Genomic DNA, 19,854 nt, shown 5'->3' on the forward strand with positions numbered 1-19,854 from the left:
TCCAAGACAGTGAGGGGTGTGTGTGTAAGGAAATTAGTTAATGTGATTGGCAAATGCAGATCTGAGACAACTAAATTAGAATAGTTAAAGAAAAAAGGGAAATTTGGATGTACAAAGAATTTTTAAGTGATTTGAATAATTATTAAACATTAAGATAGGTCTTGGAAAATTGAAGCCTTTGAGTAGGTTGCAAAAAAATGATGCTTCTGGTTGTCTTATAAAAGACTGGCTGTGTGGTAGCTGTTCAAAATTATATATACACATACAAAGAAAGCAATAAATAAATAAATCTAAGCTGTGTCTTTGTTCTTGAGAGCAATCTAGAACATGGTTTATTAAGATGGGTAACACGTTCTTAAAAAATCAGCTTTTACATTTAGTCCCATTTTCTTCCTAGGGTAAAGATGGTATCAAATGTTCTCATCTATTCTCCTGCCTCAGATCATTGGCTGGGAAGTGGTTGCTCAGATGGACTTATTTAAAGTTGCCCCCAACTCTCCCTGCTAGATCTGTACCAGATATTCTGAGTTAACAAGGACTGGTCTTATTTCAGCCTGCCAAAAGAGGCTAGATTGAGGGGGTTTGAGCAAGTGGTGTGCAGTTCAACACCCCAGAAACGTTTTTTGTTCCACAGGATCACGCTAAGTATTCATTCTCACTGGTCTCTGAGGATTATCCTCAAAGAATCATTTGTTTCTGGTTCTCTGGAAGTGTCATGGCCTTCCTGAGACAGTAACATTTTTACAGCAGCCTAATGATTTTGAGGTTAACAGTAAGGTTTGAAGGCAGGAGACGAGAGCTTGGGTGGTAAAGCACTAGCCATAAGGACCTGAGTTCAATCCCCAGTGCCCATGTCGAAAGCTGGACAGGCATCCACATGCTGATGAGGTGAAAACAGGAAGCTCCCTGGAGCCCACTGGCCAGCCAGCATAGCTGAATCCATGAACCCCAGTCCCAGTAAGACACCTTGTGTGGTGGTTTGAATGTAATTGCCCCCCCATAAGCTCATAGGGAGTGGCATTAATAGGAGATGTGGCTTTGTTAGAGTGGGTGTGGCCTTTTGGGGGGAAGTGTGTCACTGTGGAGGTAAGCTTTGAGGTTTTCTATGCTCAAGATACCACCCAGTGTCTCAGTCCACTTCCTGTTGCCTCCATATCAACAAGTGGCAGCTCCTTCTCCAGCACCACGTCTGCCTGCACGCCGCCATGCTCCCTGCCATGCTGATAATGGTTAAACCTCTGAAACTGTAAGTCACCCCAGTTAGATGTTTTCCTTTGTAAGAGTTGCCATGGCTGTGGTGTCTCTTCACAGCAATAGAAACCCTAACTAATATACCTTAGTGGGTAGTTCCCCAGAGGAACAGCACCCGAGGCTTTGGCCTCCACTCGCCTGCACCCACGTATACATGTGAACAGACACAGGTACACAGTGATAAAAATATACTTTCAAAATGGAATATCCATCAGTTCCTGGGTTCAAATGGTGGATGTTTGAATTCTTAACAGCATATGCTCAGGAAAGCTTACGGTACCTCAGCAATCCTGTGTATTGTAAGAGGCATCTTGTTTGTGTCATGAATTTTTATGAAAAAATGCTTGCCAAATTTTTAATTTGGCAATTAAAGCTTGAAACAAGTCATCTGCTTCTATAATCACCACAAAAAGGCTGTTCCTGGGGCGCATGATCAAGATGCAGGCAAGCAGGATGGTCCTGGCGTCCCCTGCAGGCCACTACAGCCCTTTGTCTAAATCTGGTTTGTTTTGTTTTAATTTTGTTTATTGTTACTACGTGGGGTGTGAGGCAGGCACACAAGTGCCACCAAGGACATGTGACAGCCAGACAGCAAACTGTGGAGTCCCTTCTCTCATGAGGGATGGGGCTCTCAGGACCACTAAGCCATCTCACCAGCACCCCTTCTTTTTTAAAAAATTTCTTTTATAATGAGATCACAAAGTAATGAAATCATTTCCCCCTTCCCGTTTCTCCCTCTGAGTCCTCCCTATAGCCCTCCCTGCTCTTTCTAGTTCATGGTCTCTCTTTTCATTAATTGTTGTTACATGCATATATGTGTATGCATATACATATATATTCCTAAATACACAAACATGGCCTGCTCAGTCTGTATAGTATATAAGGTCTATAGAGAGTATAGTATATAGTATATAGGTGCATATTTTCAGGGCTACTTGGACAACCAATTGGTGTGTTCCTCTCCAGGGAAGACTTTCTCCCACTCTCAGTGTTCCTTAGTTGCCTGGAGTTCTTTGTGTAGGGTTGAGGCCCCCTGCTCCCCCACCCCACCCCTGTACACTTTCACATGTCCATTGTTGTTCTCACTCAGCTCATGTTTAGGCAGTCATGTTGGGGAGACTTCATGGGGGTCGTGGCTGACATTCCTAGGAGACCTAGGCGCACACAGACTCCCTGGTCCTCTGGCTCTCCCGCCACGTTCCCTGAGCCTTAGGTGCAGGGTGTTTGGTATCCACTGGGACTGGGACTGCATTTTGATTGGTTGTGACTTTCTGTAGTGGCCTGCATCTGCTGCATCTGTTGGAAAGAGAAGTTTCCTTGGTGAGGGTGAGGTCCTCACTTATTTGTGGGTGTCAGGACAGTTCTTTAGCATGTACCGAGGGATATTATGTTGTTTTTTTTTTCCTGATAGTTAAAAATTTACACAGTTGTTTGATCAGTTTTACTGTGCACTATTAACTCCTGGTTTTTTATCTCTGTAGACGCCGACTCATCTCCCAGAGATCATCTTTGGAGACCCTGGAAGATATTGAGGAGAATGCCCCTCTCCGGAGGTAAGTTCTCCATGCTTCATGTATGTGTAGGTTGTAATAGCTGGCAGTACACGGTAATTTTTTTAGTTCCTGTTCTTCTGAAATAAATTTTGAGAATAAGCATTGCCTCCCAGGGACAAAGAATTCTTAGTGTGGAACCCCAGTCATGAAGATGTGAGAACTAGGACACCCCACTAATAGACTGTAGTCTGCCTGCAGACTTGGTGGCTCCATTTCTTGTGGTTACCTTTGTGGTTAGTGTTCCTTTGCGGAAGGCCCCCAGGGAAGGCCTCCTCATGCTGACCTTGAGTCTCAGCCCCAGCATCTTAAAAGCTGCTGTTTATGGATGTAGGGCCCTGTTAACCCCGGCATTAACAGTGCTTAAGATCCCTGGCTTCACTCTCAGCAGGAGAAGCCACCAGATCTCCTCAGGAGGTGACCATGACGTCACTCCCTAGCTAGTTGCTGGGGCAACCTGGTGAAGGTAGTTGCCTGTGCTCCCTTGGGTTTGGAAGCATTCCATTCCGTTCCTCCTGCCGGATTAGAAAAGTGCTGGAGAGGCACTTTTCTGGGCTGGCAGCAGTGGCCTGTGACTGGCAGGTCCCCTGCGCTCATCCTGCCCTCTCTGTTGACCCACGTCTCTGCAGAGGTCCGGCCAGGCTTTGTTGTGTCTTCCTGCCTTTTCCCTGCAGCTCCAAGCTGGCAAGGGAAAAGCGTGTGGTTCCATCCTTTGAAATCACCAAGGCCAGGGAGACAGGTGTGGCTTCACCGTGAGGACGGTGGGGCAGAGGGCAGACAAGAAGGCCCGTGGGAGGCTGCGAACGAGCTCCTGTGGACTGGCATCAGCCCTGAACCTGCAGAATCTGTGTTACATCTGCTTGGCTACATTCCAGGATGTAGCTTCCCCCTGGAGCCTGGGCAGCGCCACTCTGGAGGGCAGAGGGGTGTCCTGAGAGGGCTCCTCACCAGCATGGGAAGTAGAGGGACAAACCCAGATATCAGTTGACTGTGAATCTGGCCACTGACGTCATCCAGAAGGGCAGGGGCTGGCAGGCTGGTCTCTACTTTTGAAGTCTCTGGAAATATATCAGGCTCCCAGAAGCCCCAAAGGACATGTTCTGTGAGGCAGTATTACAGACTAGAAGCCATTTCCCTGAAGGCTCCACACATCAGCTCCATTAAAACGCAGAGCAGGGAACTGGCTTTGGTCCATGTACTAAGAAGGAAAACAGTGCTCCCAGGTGACCTTAGAGCCCGGGTCCATCCCGCCCCAGCCCCACCGGCAGCAGACGGAGGCAGTGAGGAGAGATGAAGACTGGGGGCTAGAGCTTCCAGAAGCCAGTGTTGGGAGTTGTGTGGAACCGTTAGCAGAACCCGCCGATCAGGGTAGAGGTAGAAACCGCCCCCACTGGGGTTCAAGACCGGGCTATCGTGTCCCCGGGAAGTCACAGGGCTGAGGTTGACTTGGGTGCCCGTCACCCCGTGACCTCCTCCTAGGTGTACCCCGACTGGAGAAAGTGAAAATGACTTATTCTCCCAAACCGGGCTTACAGAGTATTGTCCTGGATTTCAAAGGAAACATGTAAATGTAAACATCTAAAAGTAACCTGAAGTCAAGACAGTTTTAGAAGTCTTTATTTCTCCAAATGAACTTCAAAAACTAAACAATCAAAACAAAAACAAAAACAAAAACCAACTTCTCAGGGCCGGTGAGATGCTCAGAGGGTAGGGCCCTTTCCACCAGCCCTGATGGCCTGCGTTCAATCCCTGGGACCCGTATAGTAGAAGAGGACAGACAATGTATAGGTTGTTCTTGAGCTCCACACAGTGCTGTGTGGCCTGTGTGTGCTCCCATTAGTTGGTACATACATATGTAAATGAGCAAATAAGGAGAAAGACTACAAAAAAGGGGTTCATATTTACTTAGAAATGTCTTGCTCTTAGGAAATAAAGTGATGTAGGGAAAGGCATGCTAGTCTGGAGTGTCGGACTCACTTGGCATCAGATGAGCCTCAGTTCTCCCATCTGTAAAATGGGAGGGCCCAGATGACCTGTGAAGTTGTTTTGCAGCCTCTGAGAGGAAATGTCCCAGTAACAGCCCTGAAGTGTTCTGGGAACTGTGGGGGTGGAAGGAAGGCTTCCAGCCTAGCTTGCTTTTAAGGTTAGCATATAAAACAGTTGCCTCCAAAGTGCCCATTAAAACTTCAGCATAATTAAGTGTATCCTCTAATCAATGCTAACAAGGAAGAGCTAAACTTTCATTGAATTAGTTTTTAATTTAATTATCTCCAGTTTAATTTTGCATCACTCAGAGTGTATGCTTTTAAATAGGTATTTACATGTTGGTGCAGGCAGCTTTGTGAATTAGTCCCTTGCCCAACCTCTTGTCACCTGCGGCCCAGTATTCCGGTTTCCTTGGCAATCGTTGCTAATAGTGCTCTTACAGCGCATCTTTGATTCCCTGGCGTGTTGGTTGAATGCTTAGGTTAGTGGGGAGCAGAGAGCTGACATCTGAGATGGGCCTTTTATGTTATCTTTTCTCTGGTATATCACAGTCAGTGTTTCCTGTGTCCACCCAAAGCTCCAAGATAAGAGGAGTTTGCCACCTGCCTGGTGATCACCGGAGACCCCCAAACAGGACACTAGGACATCTCTTCTAGAGCCTTGATTGTCCTCCTGCAGCTGTAGCAGCTGCCAGCACCTGTCTGCTTTCTGAGACTGACTTGGCGGATGGGTGTTGGAGCTACCACTGTTGAAGCCATTATTGCGGCCACCTACTTACCCAGCTGGCACTCAGCCACCTGTGGCCCTTTTGCTGACTTCCAGTCTCCATGGCAGCCCAACAAATGAGACCCAGGTTGTTCTCCTTCAATTCTGTCTTTGGTAGCTACCGGGATCCAAAGCTTGTCAGGTGACAGGCGTGGTGAGCTCACCACCTGCTCCCCATCTAGCTCTTAGCCTTCTTCCTCTCAGACTGGCTGGAACAGAAAGCTCTGGTTTGGGGGTGGGGCAGAGCAAGGAACAGGACAGTCTTATTAAACTTGTGGCCCTACCCAGAATGCCCTGGAGGCGTAGCTTCTTGTATGTTTATGCTTTAACGGTTCTTTTCTCATCAGCAACCCCATGTTTCCAGAACCTTCTGTAAGACAGTGGGAACCTTGAGGTAGACCTAAGCAGTCATTCTGGAGTCAGCATGGGGGCAATTTGGGGTTCTGGGTCTGTTTCCAGAGAGCATCTTAAGAAGGCAGATGGAGGCTCTGTTTCCCTTGAGCCCCAAACTAAGAAATCTGAAGTCTGTGGAGAAGAGATGGAGCTGCCTATGCTTGATTTCTTCAGGCAGCACTCTGCAAGGCTTCTAAAGAAATTCCCATTTAAAGCTATGAATTCGGAGCCTTTAATAAGAGCTACCGTTTTGAGAACGTGGAGGTCCACCCTCCTATCCCCCACCCAGCTCACAGCTTATTAATAACACTTGAAATTTGCATATGACTGTGTATGCGTGCACGTGTGTAAGTGCGTTCATTCCAACGGGTTACTTGGCCATTTATGAAACACACATGTATGTTAATTCTCACGTTAATTAACGGCAGCAGGGATTGGAAGTGTCGCTAATAGAGTTAGTTGGGAGCCCTGAGTGGTCTATAACGCCAGCAGTTGTGAATCAAGTGTATAGTAATTTTAGGGTTGGAGGTTGGGAGGACCATGTCTTTGCTGAAGTTTTAGCCCACTGTAATGGACAGCGATGGGAAGTGGGGCTCTCCCTCTCTGGACACACGGCCCACGGAAGGACTTTTCATAGGAAAAAACCACCAAAATACTATCCGGTTGCATGCTTTTGCTGGGGCATGCATTGACTTGCTTTAGTGCAATTTATTCAAGTGAGGTTATATTTTAGGGTGTTGTTTTTTGTTTATTTGCTTTTTTAAAAAATATATTGTGATCTGTATTCTAAGAAAGGGCCTCCAGAAAGGCTGGCCTCTGTTAGAAGGGTTGGTTAGTGTAGATGGGGATGGACCAGACCTGCCACCAACTTGGAGACTGCCCTGGAGGAGAGTAAAGACTGGTTCCCCTGTAGGTCTAGAACCCTTGTTCCCCAGTTCAGTCCCACATGTGCCCCACACCTCTTCTGCTGTTAACGTTACCTCCCATGGAGTCTCCTCCCTCTGCGGCCTTGAGACTGAGCTGTTCAGATGATGTCCCCACCCAGAGCTCAGTGTGGGCTTTGGGGACCCCGGGACTGCTTTTCCAGAACTTGTTTTTGGAAGTATGAATTTGTGGGTGTCCAGGAGCCAGCTCTCGGGCCTATAGTCAGGAAGGTAAAAAATATTTAAAAATCTATTAAAAATAGGAGTGTCATAATTCCCTTTGTCAAGACAAGACAAAACAGCCTCGTCGTAGTGGGATTTTTGGCTTTGGTAGTGGTGTCTGTGTGGTTTGGTAAGTTAGCATTTACCAGGTTACTTCACCAATCACTGTTCACAAGTACGCTTCCTCAGCTGTGGTTGGTCAGAAGCAACAATGCTGCCCATTCTGGGGGGCGGGGGGACTTTACCTGTTAAATTCAGGTCACTTTGGTTCAATAGATATTTACTTATTAACGTTTATTCTGAAGCAATGAGCTGAAACAGCAACACCCAGGTCCTAATTCACATTCGGATTTAAGCCGTGACTTCCCAGGTGGAGTCAGGAGTCTGGCAACTGTCCAAGGTTTTCAGGCCAAATTCCCACTCCAGAAGAAAAATGACTCAGGGCTGTTTTTAAAATGGATTTTGCATGTTATCTCTCCAGCCCCGAATCTTTTAAATTTACTGACTTCTGTTCCTGTTACCTCTGTAGATTTAGGGTCTTTCTTTTAGGATAACAAGAAGACTGATGTCCTTGGGATCCATTTAGGTTATGTTATTGTAATTGGGGACAATAGTTGTCGCCAGCTAGCTTTTCAGAGACTCATATAAAATGTTATCAGCATCATCAAGGGAATTGTCTGTCGTTTGGTTTTTAAAGTTTCCTTGCTTAGGGCTGGCTGTATTGTCTTCATTATGCCACCCCACCCCCGCTCCTGCCTGCCAGGGGTGACTCAGTCAGTCGCCGGTCTTTCCTTCCTGTCTTTTGTGTGGAGATGTCCCAGTTGTCCAGTGGGCAAGGACAGTGGTTTTTAAATGACTCTTTTTTTTTCCAGATGTCGAACACTCTCAGGTTCTCCCAGACCAAAGAATTTTAAGAAGATTCATTTTATCAAGAACATGCGTCAGCATGATACCAGGAATGGCAGGTACCCCACCAGCACACAGCTGCCGGGCCACAGGGCGGGGTGGGGTGGGGAGGCCAGGGGAGGGGGGCCAGGGGAGGGGAGAGGACCACCTTAGTGACCAGAGCTGAGCAGGGCTAAACCTCCCCAGACATCACGACCTGGAGAATCCGAGTTCTAAAGGCCTATGAGAGCTTGGACCGCAGCTCACTGGAGTTCTGATAGGACGTGGGGTGTTTTCATAGAAAACTCTGAACGGAGGAACAGTTCTTTTCTGCTTTGCTGGTTTTGTTTTCATTTTCGCCAGCACTGTCTGGGCCAGGCAGTAAGGCTGCCAGGTCTGCGCCTGAACACGGCCTTGGCTCTGGTGGAGGCAGTTAGGAGGGCAGAATCTGGACTGGCGGATCTTTCCTCGGCGGATTCTGGGCCCGCTGACATCCACTGGAAAGCTTTCTCCATCCCTTCCTTAAATAACAATTATGGTTGAAAAGCATACAACCTTAACATTAAAATTCTCCAGAGGATAGATAGATTGGAATTGCTGCCAGCATGCTTACTATCTGTTCATCCGAGACCTCTGGTGTCTACTGATGCTCCCTGACCCTTAAGAATGGTTCCTCTTAGTTGACATGCTATCCCAGAGCAGAGGGTCGGTGCCAGCCCACCTCATTTGGTAGGATTTCTAGAAGGCCATGTGGCCTCACTAACACTCTCCAGTTCTTACAAAATGAAATGGCTGAGATGTCTCTCAGGGATGCTCGTTAAGGCCAGCAAGCCTGTTCTTCTGGGGTAGGAAATACAGTTTACATCTTACGGAGTAGCACTAGGAAGAAGTTTTTAAATGCCTGCTTTCTTGAGGCTTATACCTAATTTTTGAGCCTTATTAGAACAAGGACATGTTTTTATAACCATTGTGATGCTTTTAGGACAGCACAGTCCAGGCCTTCAAATACCTTTGCAGACTTTCGTGTGGATCTTCCCATTAGGTTCCCAGCCAGCGTTCACATTGTGCAATACTCTGAATTTTTGTTTTCAGTCTGGTGCTCACTGTCTTCTTCAAATTTTGTGCCTCATTCATTCAGTCACTATTTTTGTTTGCTTTTGAGGCTGTTTCTAGTGCCATTTTTAGTCTTTACTTAAATCTTTTTGTTTTTTTTTCCCTGTTATCTCTTTAACTATAATATAAACACAGAAAGGCTGTAATTTCCAAATAAAATCAATGACAAAGCCAAAGAGATGAGCCCAGTTTAAAGGATTCCACTCTCAATCCTGACCGTCCTGGCACACCATCGGAGGGTTCCCAGGCATGGTTAGGCAATGAGAGGAGGAAGGTAATGGAGGATCAGCAGAATGGGCTTTCAAGTTCCAGTGTGGAGCTACCCCCCATACACACACCCCACCTAGGGACTGCTGTAATATTACAGTCCACAGAGGCTGTAGGATCAGAAATGCTGATCGTGAGCTATGAGCCAAGTGTCCAGATCGCAGCCTCCCTGAAGACCTCGGACAGGTGGTAAAGGTAGAAACCAGAGCTGTAAGAACCACAGGCTGTAGTGTGCTCTACCTGCCCAGGTCAGCGCGCACATGAGAGGGCCAGTGAGGTTCCTCTTCTGCCCTGGAATTCATTAGTAAGGTTGTGTCGTCACTGTGTGAAACAAAACCAGAAAGGAAGCCAGGAAGAAAATAGGATTTCTGAGGGAAGGGAAGGGAACAGTGGTTGGGGTTTGGAATGGGAGAATGTGGGCTGTTCCTTCAGGGAACAGAGAGGCCGCTCTGCCTGGCTGCAGACAGCAGTGCAGGGTCTCCTGTGGATGTGCCTAGACATCCAGTGAGCTGTAGGTCAGCCCTTCTGGGAAGAGGGACGTCTAGTCATGTGCTTTGAAGCGATCTGTGTGATGGCTGAAGTTTCGTGTACCCTTGCCTCAGGAGTAGTAGGGTGAATGTTTGGCTCAGGCCCCCAGCAGGCTCCCACCTGAGGAGTATTGATCACCGCTCTGGCATGGCATATCCTGCTTACTGCTGTGCAGACCCTCCGGTGATTTCCCTTAACCTCACAGTCTAGTTTCTCAGTCTGAGCACAAACCTGGGGCCCTTGACTCATCTACCCTGAAGATGCTGGTGTGGAGGCTCCCATACCCCTAGATGCCTGCAGTATGACAGAGGCCGGGACTGAAGACAGTTGGCATCTCACAGAACAAGCAGGGAACATTGGCACAAAACTGTGGGCTAGAAATGAGTTTGAAACATAATTTTGAGATAGAAATGAGAGAAAGGTACCCACAAACTGAGAACTGTATATAATGGGAGACAGTATTGTAGCATTGGAAAACAAAGCAAACACAAAAACACAAATACAAACCCTGAGCTGGCCTCCTAGTTGATAGCATCAAAGTATCCGCTGAGGAATAAATCCCTGAGATTGAGGTGGCTCCCTGTTCCCTACTGGGGACCAGCATCCCCCTGTGACGTAGACAGACCTCGCTGGCCTGTGAGGTAGATGCACGCAATTTGGACAGAAGCACGAGGCTGCCATGGTGGATTCATGCGTGGACTGTGTGAGGAAGAAGTGCGGAGGAAAACAGCTGTGTGTCCTCCTGCAACTGGGCAAGCTAGAAAGGACCGTCCCCTGACACAGATCGCAGGCTAGCCTCTGAGAGAGGAGCAAGCCGTGGTCCCTCACCTGACCGACAGGCAGGGAGACTGGAATGGGACCTGCTGCTCTAGGTCTCACGTGGGAGACGCCTGCTCCAGCCCTGGGGGGTCACTGTGGGTGCATAGTAGGAAAAGAAAGTGGTTCCCAACTGGGAAGGAGACTCTTGTGGCAAGGGTTGCCTTGCCTAAGAGCTGATAAAGTAGCACAAGGTGGACGTGAGCAATGCTCACTAGCAAGAGGTGACTCAGTGCTCTCTGGGTGCCAGGCTTGAAGCACTCAATGTCTTGTTTTATCAACTAAAAACTCAACAGGTAGCCTGGCATGGTGGCACACATCTTTAATCCCAGTACCCAGGAGGCAGAAGTAGGTGGATCTCTGAGTTCCAGGCCAGCCTGGGCATCGTAGTAAGGCCTTGTCTCAAAAATCAAGAACCTCAGTAGGCCGTCCCAGTGTGGTGAGCATGCCTGTGATCTCGGCATTTGGGAGGAGGGCAGTGACTCACACCGGGGGTCCCTGTCACAAAAGCCAAGGGTTGGGGTGGAGCTTGTTGGCAGAGCTTTGGCCTGGCATATATAAGGCCCTGAGTTTGGTGGCCAAGACTGAAAAAACAATCCTGAGTATTTGTTGGACACCAGTAGGCGCCTTTTGAATGAGTTACAGTCTTCAGGACTAGAACTCAAGGAAGGGAAAGAATCAGAAATACAAGTAATCAGGGTTGGAGCTAGAGCGCCTGCCCAACATGTACGAGGCCCTGGGCTCCACCTCCAATACTGATTTTTATAAGGAACACGTCACTCTCTTGTTTGTGGTAAACAGAGTAATGTCTCCCCACTAAAGTGTCCCCACACACACCTGTGAGCACAGGCAGCTGTCACAATCGTGTCTCACACTAAAGTGTCCCCACACACACCTGTGAGCACAGGCAGCTGTCACAATCGTGTCTCACACTAAAGTGTCCCCACACACACCTGTGAGCACAGGCAGCTGTCACAATCGTGTCTCACACCAAGGCGCCCTCCCCTCCCACACCTGTTGAACACGGACAGCCTTTATATAATCAAAGTCCTCCAAGGTGGGGAGGGAATCCGATGGTGGGATATGACATTGGTCTAGCCTTGATTGGCTTTGAAGGTGGAGATAGGGCTGAAAGACAGGCGTGCAAGTGGCCACAGGCGGCTAAAAAGCACCATCAAACCAGTGCTCCCCACAGCCCAGAGACCAGCGCGGCGGACACCTGCAGACCGGTGTTAGTGATTGACTCTAGAGTTTGAAGATAGGAACTTCCTTGCTGTAAGCCAGTAAGTTCCCGGGGGTGCTGGGAAGTGAATGCAGTGCTCAGTCCCAGTTAACTCGGCAAACACTGAGAAGAGGAGGTGAAACTGCAGCCCCGGTGTGTGACTGCACATCTCTTCATCACAAAGATGCCGGAGCTGGCTGTCCATCCACTGCACCGCAGCGGGTCACGGCAGGCGGAGGAAGGTCACAGCCAGCCTCGCCATTTCAGTCAGCTCCAGGTTCAGCCAGAGACCCTGTCTCAAAAAATCAGGCGGAGAGTGACTGAGAAAGACAACTTCCGGCTTCTCCGTGTGCCCACACATGTCACCACCCCAAGAGGAAGAGCAGGAGAAGCGGGGAACGGGGACTGTGACATGGTCTAGTTGCCATGGGAAACAAATCGGAAGTTGCTCGAACAGCAGAACATCAAGTAGCTGTAATAGACAGCAAGGTGCATACTTAACGGGAATTGAAAAGAAGGACCCAGCTTTCTCCATGGTAACCAAGACCCGGAGAAAAGAGTAGAAATCAAGCACAGTTATATGCAGAGCAGTGCCATCCAGCCATGTGGAGGGGCCGCACAGGGACCCAGTGCAGCTAATATGAACCTTAAGAAAAGCTGTGACGTGAGTGGATTAAAGTAGACAGGAGGTCAGATGTTGTAGAACCACATCTGTGTGAAATATGCAGTGACTCCAGAGAGCTAGAAAATAGATGAGTTAACAGGGTCCCAGGGAGAGGGCACAGTTGGGGTGAGGGAAAGGCTGTGAAATGGTGATGTGTGCACACACTGTGGCCAGGCTCAGTCACCCCAAGCTGCGCTGACAGTCGTCTAATGGCGTGGTTCACATTTTATGTCTATTTGGCTAAGATAAAATAACAAAATGCTGGAAATAGGGACAGAGGAAGGAAGGGGGAGGGGACTTGTTGGGGTTGAAGGTCAGCAAAGGTCAGCTGCTGACCTACTTCCAGCCTCTTCGAGGAGAACTGGAAAGCACAGAGGCTCAGCAGTGTGCCAGCCACACAGCGGACACAGTGTGCTCGCACACACTGGACAAACTGAGTCAGGAGGCCTCGTAAATGGTGTCGCAGCTTCAGGACCAAACGCTAGGAATGGAAAGAAATAATAGGAAATGGTCTTCGGTATACCATGAAGAATTTTCTTTTAAGTTCTAAGCCTAATGCCAGACAAGCACTACTTTAAGAAAGTCCAAAGGAGTCTGTGGTGGTAGCAGAGGGTAAGTTTTAATTATCAGCCCAACAGGCCTCCGGCTGTTTGCTGGCAGAGATGAGGAACAGATGGTGTGTGTGTGTTTTAGAAGAGAGTGTGGAGGTTGCTAGCCATCCACATGAGTTCACTGAGGAGAAGTCTTGTTAAATTAGCTTCATTTCCTCATTGATGGAATAACTAGGTTAGTAAATTAGGAGAGTGCTGTAGACATTACATTTCTTGATTTCAGCAAAACATTAGGCTGTTCTTCATTTACAGCAGATCCCAGTGGGCTTAACAGGAGGAGGGCTGGGGCTTTAGACCTGACAGTGTGCACGGGCTGAGGTTTGCTGACTGATCACCCTCAGCTAGTGTACTAGAGTAGACTGTCGTGCGGTGAGCATGGTCTCTGCTCTGTGGAACAGACGGGAGAGTAGGCTGTAACTCTCACGATCAGGCTCAGAGGACCGGAGTGGAGGATGTCTGTGCAGATGGGAACCGAGGTACAGCTGCTTTATCAGCTGGAAGAGCCGGGCCCAGTACAGTGAGATTAAACTTATCAAGAATAGATGTAGTTTAGCCAGACCATCAGTTACGGTGTAGAAGGGACGTCACGTTAAAGGCTCTTGGCGTTAAGATGGCAGGATGCTGACCTGAGCACAGTACAGCCTGCATTAGCCTGCCCTGGTGGGAAGCTAGCCCTGACACATGCATGGCTTTTGTACCCGATTGTGACTGACATGAGCGTTCTGTCTTACTTAGAATGCTACTTGTAACAGGATGGCCCACGGTAGTCCGCTTCCTGGAATAAGCCTTGTGCCTGGACACCAGGTGCCCTTGTGGGAGTCTGACTTGGTTTTCTTTCTCATAGTCCTCGGTCCATTCTGTCTCACTCACACCACATGTTTTTTCTCCTCAATCCTTGGCCACTGACTAATCATTTTTAAGGGTGCTGTAAGAGTGCTTTTTGATAAGCATGAGAACTGGAGTCAGATTCCTGGGACCCTTGTTAATGTATGGTTGCCCCTAGCTACACTCCCAGCACTGGGGGCAGAGACGGGGGCATCTGGAGACCTCCGTGATGGCCAGTCTAGTCAAGACAGTGGCCTCTGGTTCAGTGAGGTACCCTGTCTCGAGAGTGCTAACGACATTTGACATTGCCTGTTCCTGGCACGCCCACTCCATGTTCCTATGGCTTGCACACACAAACATTTAAAAGAGAGGAAGAATGGGGGTTCCGTGGAGATCATCCCCACACTTGACCACAGCGTGCTGTCTTACAGTGTGGAGCTTTTCACCTGCTACCCTTCCCTTCAGCACAGCATGTGGTCCACAGTCAGTGACGGCATTGAAATTTCACCTCCATTTTTCTCGCAGTTTACTGACCACATGGAACACAGTGGTGCACATGTACAGCCCATTCATCGTATCCTGCTGGTACCTGTTCTGCGTAGATCTTATAGGATGCGTTCATGAACAAAACAACGGTCTTGCTTCTCAGGGTCAGGGACTAGCTGGAGAGAGGCGGGTGATAAATGATTTAATACAGACCAGGAGATACAGGCTAGAGAAACTGAAGCCGCGGTGGTGAGCAGGGCAGAATGGGGGTGTGCTGAGGGCCCGTGGGAAACCTTGCAGCAGAGGTGTGAAAGAGGTGAGGGGCCAACCCTCCGACCGTTCGATAGGAGCATTTAGAGTGAATGGAGCATAGAACATGGAGAGTGTATTTGAGGAACGCCATTGAGGTGGGACAGAGTGAAAAGGAGACAGGAAGGGGAGCTGATCCCTGAGAAACTGGGGGTTGTCCACTTGGACAGCTGCCAACGCAGGAACCTTGGTGAGCAGAGACAGGAGGGGATGATCTGGCTTGACTTTGAATGCAGTCACTCAAGCCAACCAGAAGCCAAGGACAAACGTTGTGAGTCACTTAGGGTGACTTTTGGTAGAACGAAAGAGTGGGTATATGTGGTCTCCTTAAACTGAATTCATTTCAATGTGAAGTTGAAAACCAACTCAAAATTGTAAAAAGCCATCTACAAACATGAGTGCCAGCCCTTTGAAGAGACTGCCCTTTGTGGAGAAAGAGGGGCGGGCAGCTGCCCCATGCCTTAATACCTGAAGACCCTGGGCCGGGTGGTCGCCAAGAGGACCTGTTGGTCACTGCTGGCTCCAGTCTTCACTGAGGGTCCTACTGTGCCTGGAGGGGAGAAGGTTAAACAGAGTCTCAGTCATCAGGCATAGATGTGTTGGAACAATGACAGACGCTCACAGAACCTCTCAAAGCAAGACTACCTGGTGCCTCCTCGAAAGCTCATTGACGGGCAAGTGGAACTGAGCCACCAGAGTGACTGACTCCCATGCTGAGCTTGAAAGCTGAAGGCAGACTTGGCTGCCATGACTTCTCACCTGCACAGTGCCGGTAGGAAAGACGAGACTTTGCTGCCTCTTGGTCCTTGCAGCCCTCGAGACCCATGAGCACGTGTTGGGAGTCCTACGCTGGCTGGCTTTGAATGTCCACCAGCTACCCAGTGTAGCTGCCACATGCCCTGAAAGTGTCACTTCCTGGGACTGCTTGTGAAGGGATCAAGAAATGCTCTCTGCTGCCGTCTCCTGTGAGAGGAACTTTCAAAGTGATTGTAAAGGACTCAAGATGGGAGACGATAAAGAACGAAGCTGTTGGCTTCTGTGAATTTCTGGCGGATTTCAGCACCTTTTATCAGCCTTTAAAAAGAAGCTGTCAGAACAGGAGCTGAGATGACATTGTGGTCTTCCCTTTTTTGGAGGGGAAGGGGCAGCATGGGTCAGAAGGACACGGAGACCTGGCTTGTGATCGCTTCACCCTAACCCCTCAGACTACAGTTTGGGAAAATGAGTTAGAGGAAATGGCACATTCCAAAACCTTCAAGCAACCTGAGAGCGTCAGAGGAAGCTTGGCTCCACCCTTCTTGATGAAGCAGATCCACCTGCTGTGGAGATGGCGTGTACCTTCCGCTCTGCTCAGATTTGTCTTCACGAATAGACTAGGTCTCACTGTCACTGCCACCTGGGCAGGGCTGCGGGTGGCACCTTCATCCCTGCCAGTGTTTACCACTCATCTTCGGCAAAAGCGCAGTCCAGGAGTAAGTGGACACCCGTCTATAGGAGCCCTGCCCGCTGTGTTCCTGGGACCCACCTCCAGTGCGTGTGAATGGCAGGAGGGAGGAAAGGCTGGGCCTTAGCTGGCACGCAGGATCAGCACCACGTGCACTTGACTTACGAAGAAATTTTAAAAAGCCTAGAGTCCTCTGAGTGTGATGAGGACACTCGTAATCCCATCACTCAAGTGACTGAGGCGGGAGGATCGTAAGATCCCGACCAGCCTGTCTTTGAAAGTCCCTAAGCAAGTACAGAAGGCTGGCGCAGAGATGCATGCCTCTAATCCTAGTTCCTTGCCAGGGTGAGGTAGGAGGGTCATTTGAGGACAGCGTGGGCAGCATAGCAGGACCCTGTTCCAAAACAAACAAAACCAGTCTATGGAAAGCACAGACACAACACTGGCCTTCCCTGTGGTGCGAGCGTGTAAGTGTGAGTGAGGGTGTGTATGTATGTCTGTCTGTCTCTGCTGCTGAAAAGATCATGGCCTGCGGGTCCTTGTTGCTATTTTCAGCTAGAAATTGATAAGAAGTGAAAGTCACAGAGGACAGACAGACAGTTTTGGGTGGGAACCAGTTCCGTTTGGACCAAATCTTGCTTGGGTGGATCAGGTTCATTGTTTTATTGTTGAGACAGTCTGTGCAGCCCAGGCTGGTCTGGATAGACCTTATGATCCTCCCGCTCAGTCACTCGAGTGATGGGATTACTCAGTCTTCCTGCCTCCGCCTCCCAAGCAGGATCGAAGGTGCACACCACCATCTGGCTGATGGTGGGTGAGTGTTCATTTTCTCCTTCGTTTACAGGTGGCCTGGAGTTGGGGGAGACCAGGCTTTGGTACTGGCCAGTGAGGTGACATTGCTCTGAGGAAAAACTGTAATAACTTCTGGCCAACAGCTTTAGGCGAGAGTCACACTGTGGCTCCAAGTGCTGTCCCGGGGGGAGCTAGTCTCCCTAAGAGACTGTCTCACTTCTATGACATTGTTCAGCACCCCCAAACTTCTCTGTTCTGGGCTTGTGGGTCCCCTAATTCATATGTTAGTACCCACCCCATGCCTGAGGGTGTGGGCTAATTTGAAAATGGAGTCCTTGCATGTGTAATTGGGTAAGCTGAGGTCATGATGGGTTAGAGTCTGTAGTCCAGTAGGAGTGTTGTCCTTAAGAAACAGATACTGTTCAGGGAGGACCTTCTGCCTTAGGAAGCCCTGCGTTTGGAAGCAGTCCTGGCAGACAGACCCATTCTTATCTTCAGAGGGCACATAGCTCTCTCCACACCTTGATCTTGGACCTCTGGCCCCAGGACTGAGAGAGAAATCCTAATGTTTAAACCACTCAGTGGTAAATGTAGCCCAGGTGGACCTTAAACTCACTATACATTCCAGGCTGGCTTTGAACTCACAGTAATTCTCCTGCGCCAGCCTCCAAGTGCTGGGATTTCAGGCATGTGCATCATACCCAGTTTATTTTTGTAGTCTTTAATGGTCCAGTGTAACTAGAAACCACACATAGAGCTGACAAAAACAGATTTGGGGCGTGCATAACTGAGTGTTAGAATGTCCAGCTCGGGGTTCCAGCTGAGCATGCGTGCAGTAGGTGGGAATGCTGGGGGCCAGGGAGCAGCACTGGTGTCCTTGCTGGTTGCCCTAAGCTGTCTTTCAGCTCTGTGTCTTGTTCCTCTCTGCTCAGCCACTCCCTCCACTAGAGCAGAAGGCTGGTGTCCCTCACCCTCGGGTCACTTCCGCAGGCAGCCTACCTTCAGTCTGGTTTGGATTTCTTCCCTATACTCAGCAGTACCCTCTGCTTGTCCACCACAGAATCCTGCCTCTGTGTCAATGTGGCAGTCTGTCTTCTACCTAACAGTAAACTTCATGGGGGTAGGGCTCTTGCCTACATCATTCCTCAGGTCCCCAATGCTTCATGCAATGCCTGGCATTGAAGGTGTGCTTAGAAAGTATCTGCTGAGGAGAGGAGGAGGAGGAGGACAGAAGATCACTAGCTGGTTTCTCAGAAGTCTCTTGCCATTCCCTGCACTCCCGGGGTCCTTACAGCTCAACGTCACCGCCCGAGTCATCCAGGTTCATTATTCTTACCTGCTAGAATCCCACACCCCTCTAGAGCCTGACCCAGGTACCAAACACTCACACCAGGCTAGCTGTGCACACCACAGGCAGGGTTCCAGCCCCCTTCTCAGGACAACTCCATCCTGCCAACTTCCCACACAGAAACAGTCTCTATCCCATTTCCGGACGGAAGGGGACAGATCGCTTTGTGAAGAATGTTCTTGGAAGCCCACAGACCTCTGCTTTGCCCTTATCCTCAGTGGCCCGTCCAGTAGGGAGGGGGTATGTGAGGTAAAGGAAGGAGCTCATCCCCCAGTGGCTAGCGAGTTTGGAAGTAGGGCGCACAAGAACATTTTCTTCTTCTGTGGCAGTTTTCATTCAACACTCATTATGTAATTGCCAGCTTCAGGCGTAAGAGAAAGGGTCAAGTCCTCCCGCTTTTAATTGAGCTTTGTGAGGGAGGAAGGGGCGGCTGTGGGAAAGATGGTCTAAGCGGACCGGGGAAGAGGCTGGGTTTTCCAGATACTGTGCTCTTCTTTTGACATGTTACCTCCTCTGGGCACGGCAAGCACAGTGTGCATGCAGAGAGGACCTGCCCAGAGGTGGGGGCGTAGATCCCCCCAGAAAGAACACAGCCAGATGCCAGGTATCGTTTCCTGGGCTGCCTTACAAAGCACCCAGAGCTGGGTGGTCAAAACAACACAGGCAGTTTCTGTCGTTTCTGGAGGCTTGGCATGCAGGACGGTGTTCTCCGGAGGCTCTAGGGACCAACCATCAGTGGTTGGCCTCAGTCCTAGGCATCCCCGGCCCTAAGCAGCATCACCCCACCTCTGTCTCATAATCACGTGATTTCTTCCTCTGCTGTTCAGATGTCTGTACAGATCACTCTTTCCTTGTGAAGACACCACTTCCTGGACGTGAGACCCACTTCAGTGTATTGTTTCATCCTAACCCAGGGTGTCTGAAAGCTGTTACTTCCACACAAGGCTGTATCCACAGAAGTTAGGGCCGATTCTTCACAGTCCCCAGTTCCGCCATGTCAGTATTTTCTCTTGTTCCCAGGCATAGAAAGAATGAGTTTGGGAAATGTGTTTCTGCTCGTGTCCGGTACTTGATATGGACCCTGGATTGTGTCTGGACACCACTGTACTTGCCCCCATTGTTACAAGTATGATACTTGTTTTCTGTTACTCCATTAAACTGCTTGGTCATTTTTAATATCCTTATGGAATATTTGTGCTATTATGGAATAACGATGAAATTTCTCAAGACCGGCAGACCCCTCAAGGGCTGGAAATGGAACAAGGAGACAGCTTTTGGCATCAGACAACACATGAAGATCCTGGGTGGTGTTGTGTAAGGTCACCAACACTGAACTGAGGGTGTGAAAGCAAATTCCATGAAAAAGCATGGCTGTGGAAAATTTGTGCTTAGAATTGAAAGATCCCCTCTGAGTGGCTGTTCTTTCCCAAGAGCATGGACATGATCCCCTGTGG

General features: G+C 49.1%; 1 protein-coding gene across 2 annotated transcripts in view; it reads left to right on the plus strand.

The window, feature by feature from the left end:
* Positions 1 to 19,854, plus strand: part of Cables1 (Cdk5 and Abl enzyme substrate 1) — a 113,953-nt gene that overhangs the window by 48,721 nt on the left and 45,378 nt on the right. For both annotated transcript variants that reach the window (XM_059246075.1, XM_059246076.1), the window contains exons 2-3: positions 2,733 to 2,804; positions 7,963 to 8,055. In XM_059246075.1, coding sequence (XP_059102058.1) covers positions 2,733 to 2,804; positions 7,963 to 8,055 — 165 coding nt within the window. The remainder of the gene's footprint in view (positions 1 to 2,732; positions 2,805 to 7,962; positions 8,056 to 19,854) is intronic.

This window comes from Peromyscus eremicus, chromosome 19 (assembly GCF_949786415.1).
Source record: "Peromyscus eremicus chromosome 19, PerEre_H2_v1, whole genome shotgun sequence".
NCBI lineage: Eukaryota > Metazoa > Chordata > Mammalia > Rodentia > Cricetidae > Peromyscus > Peromyscus eremicus.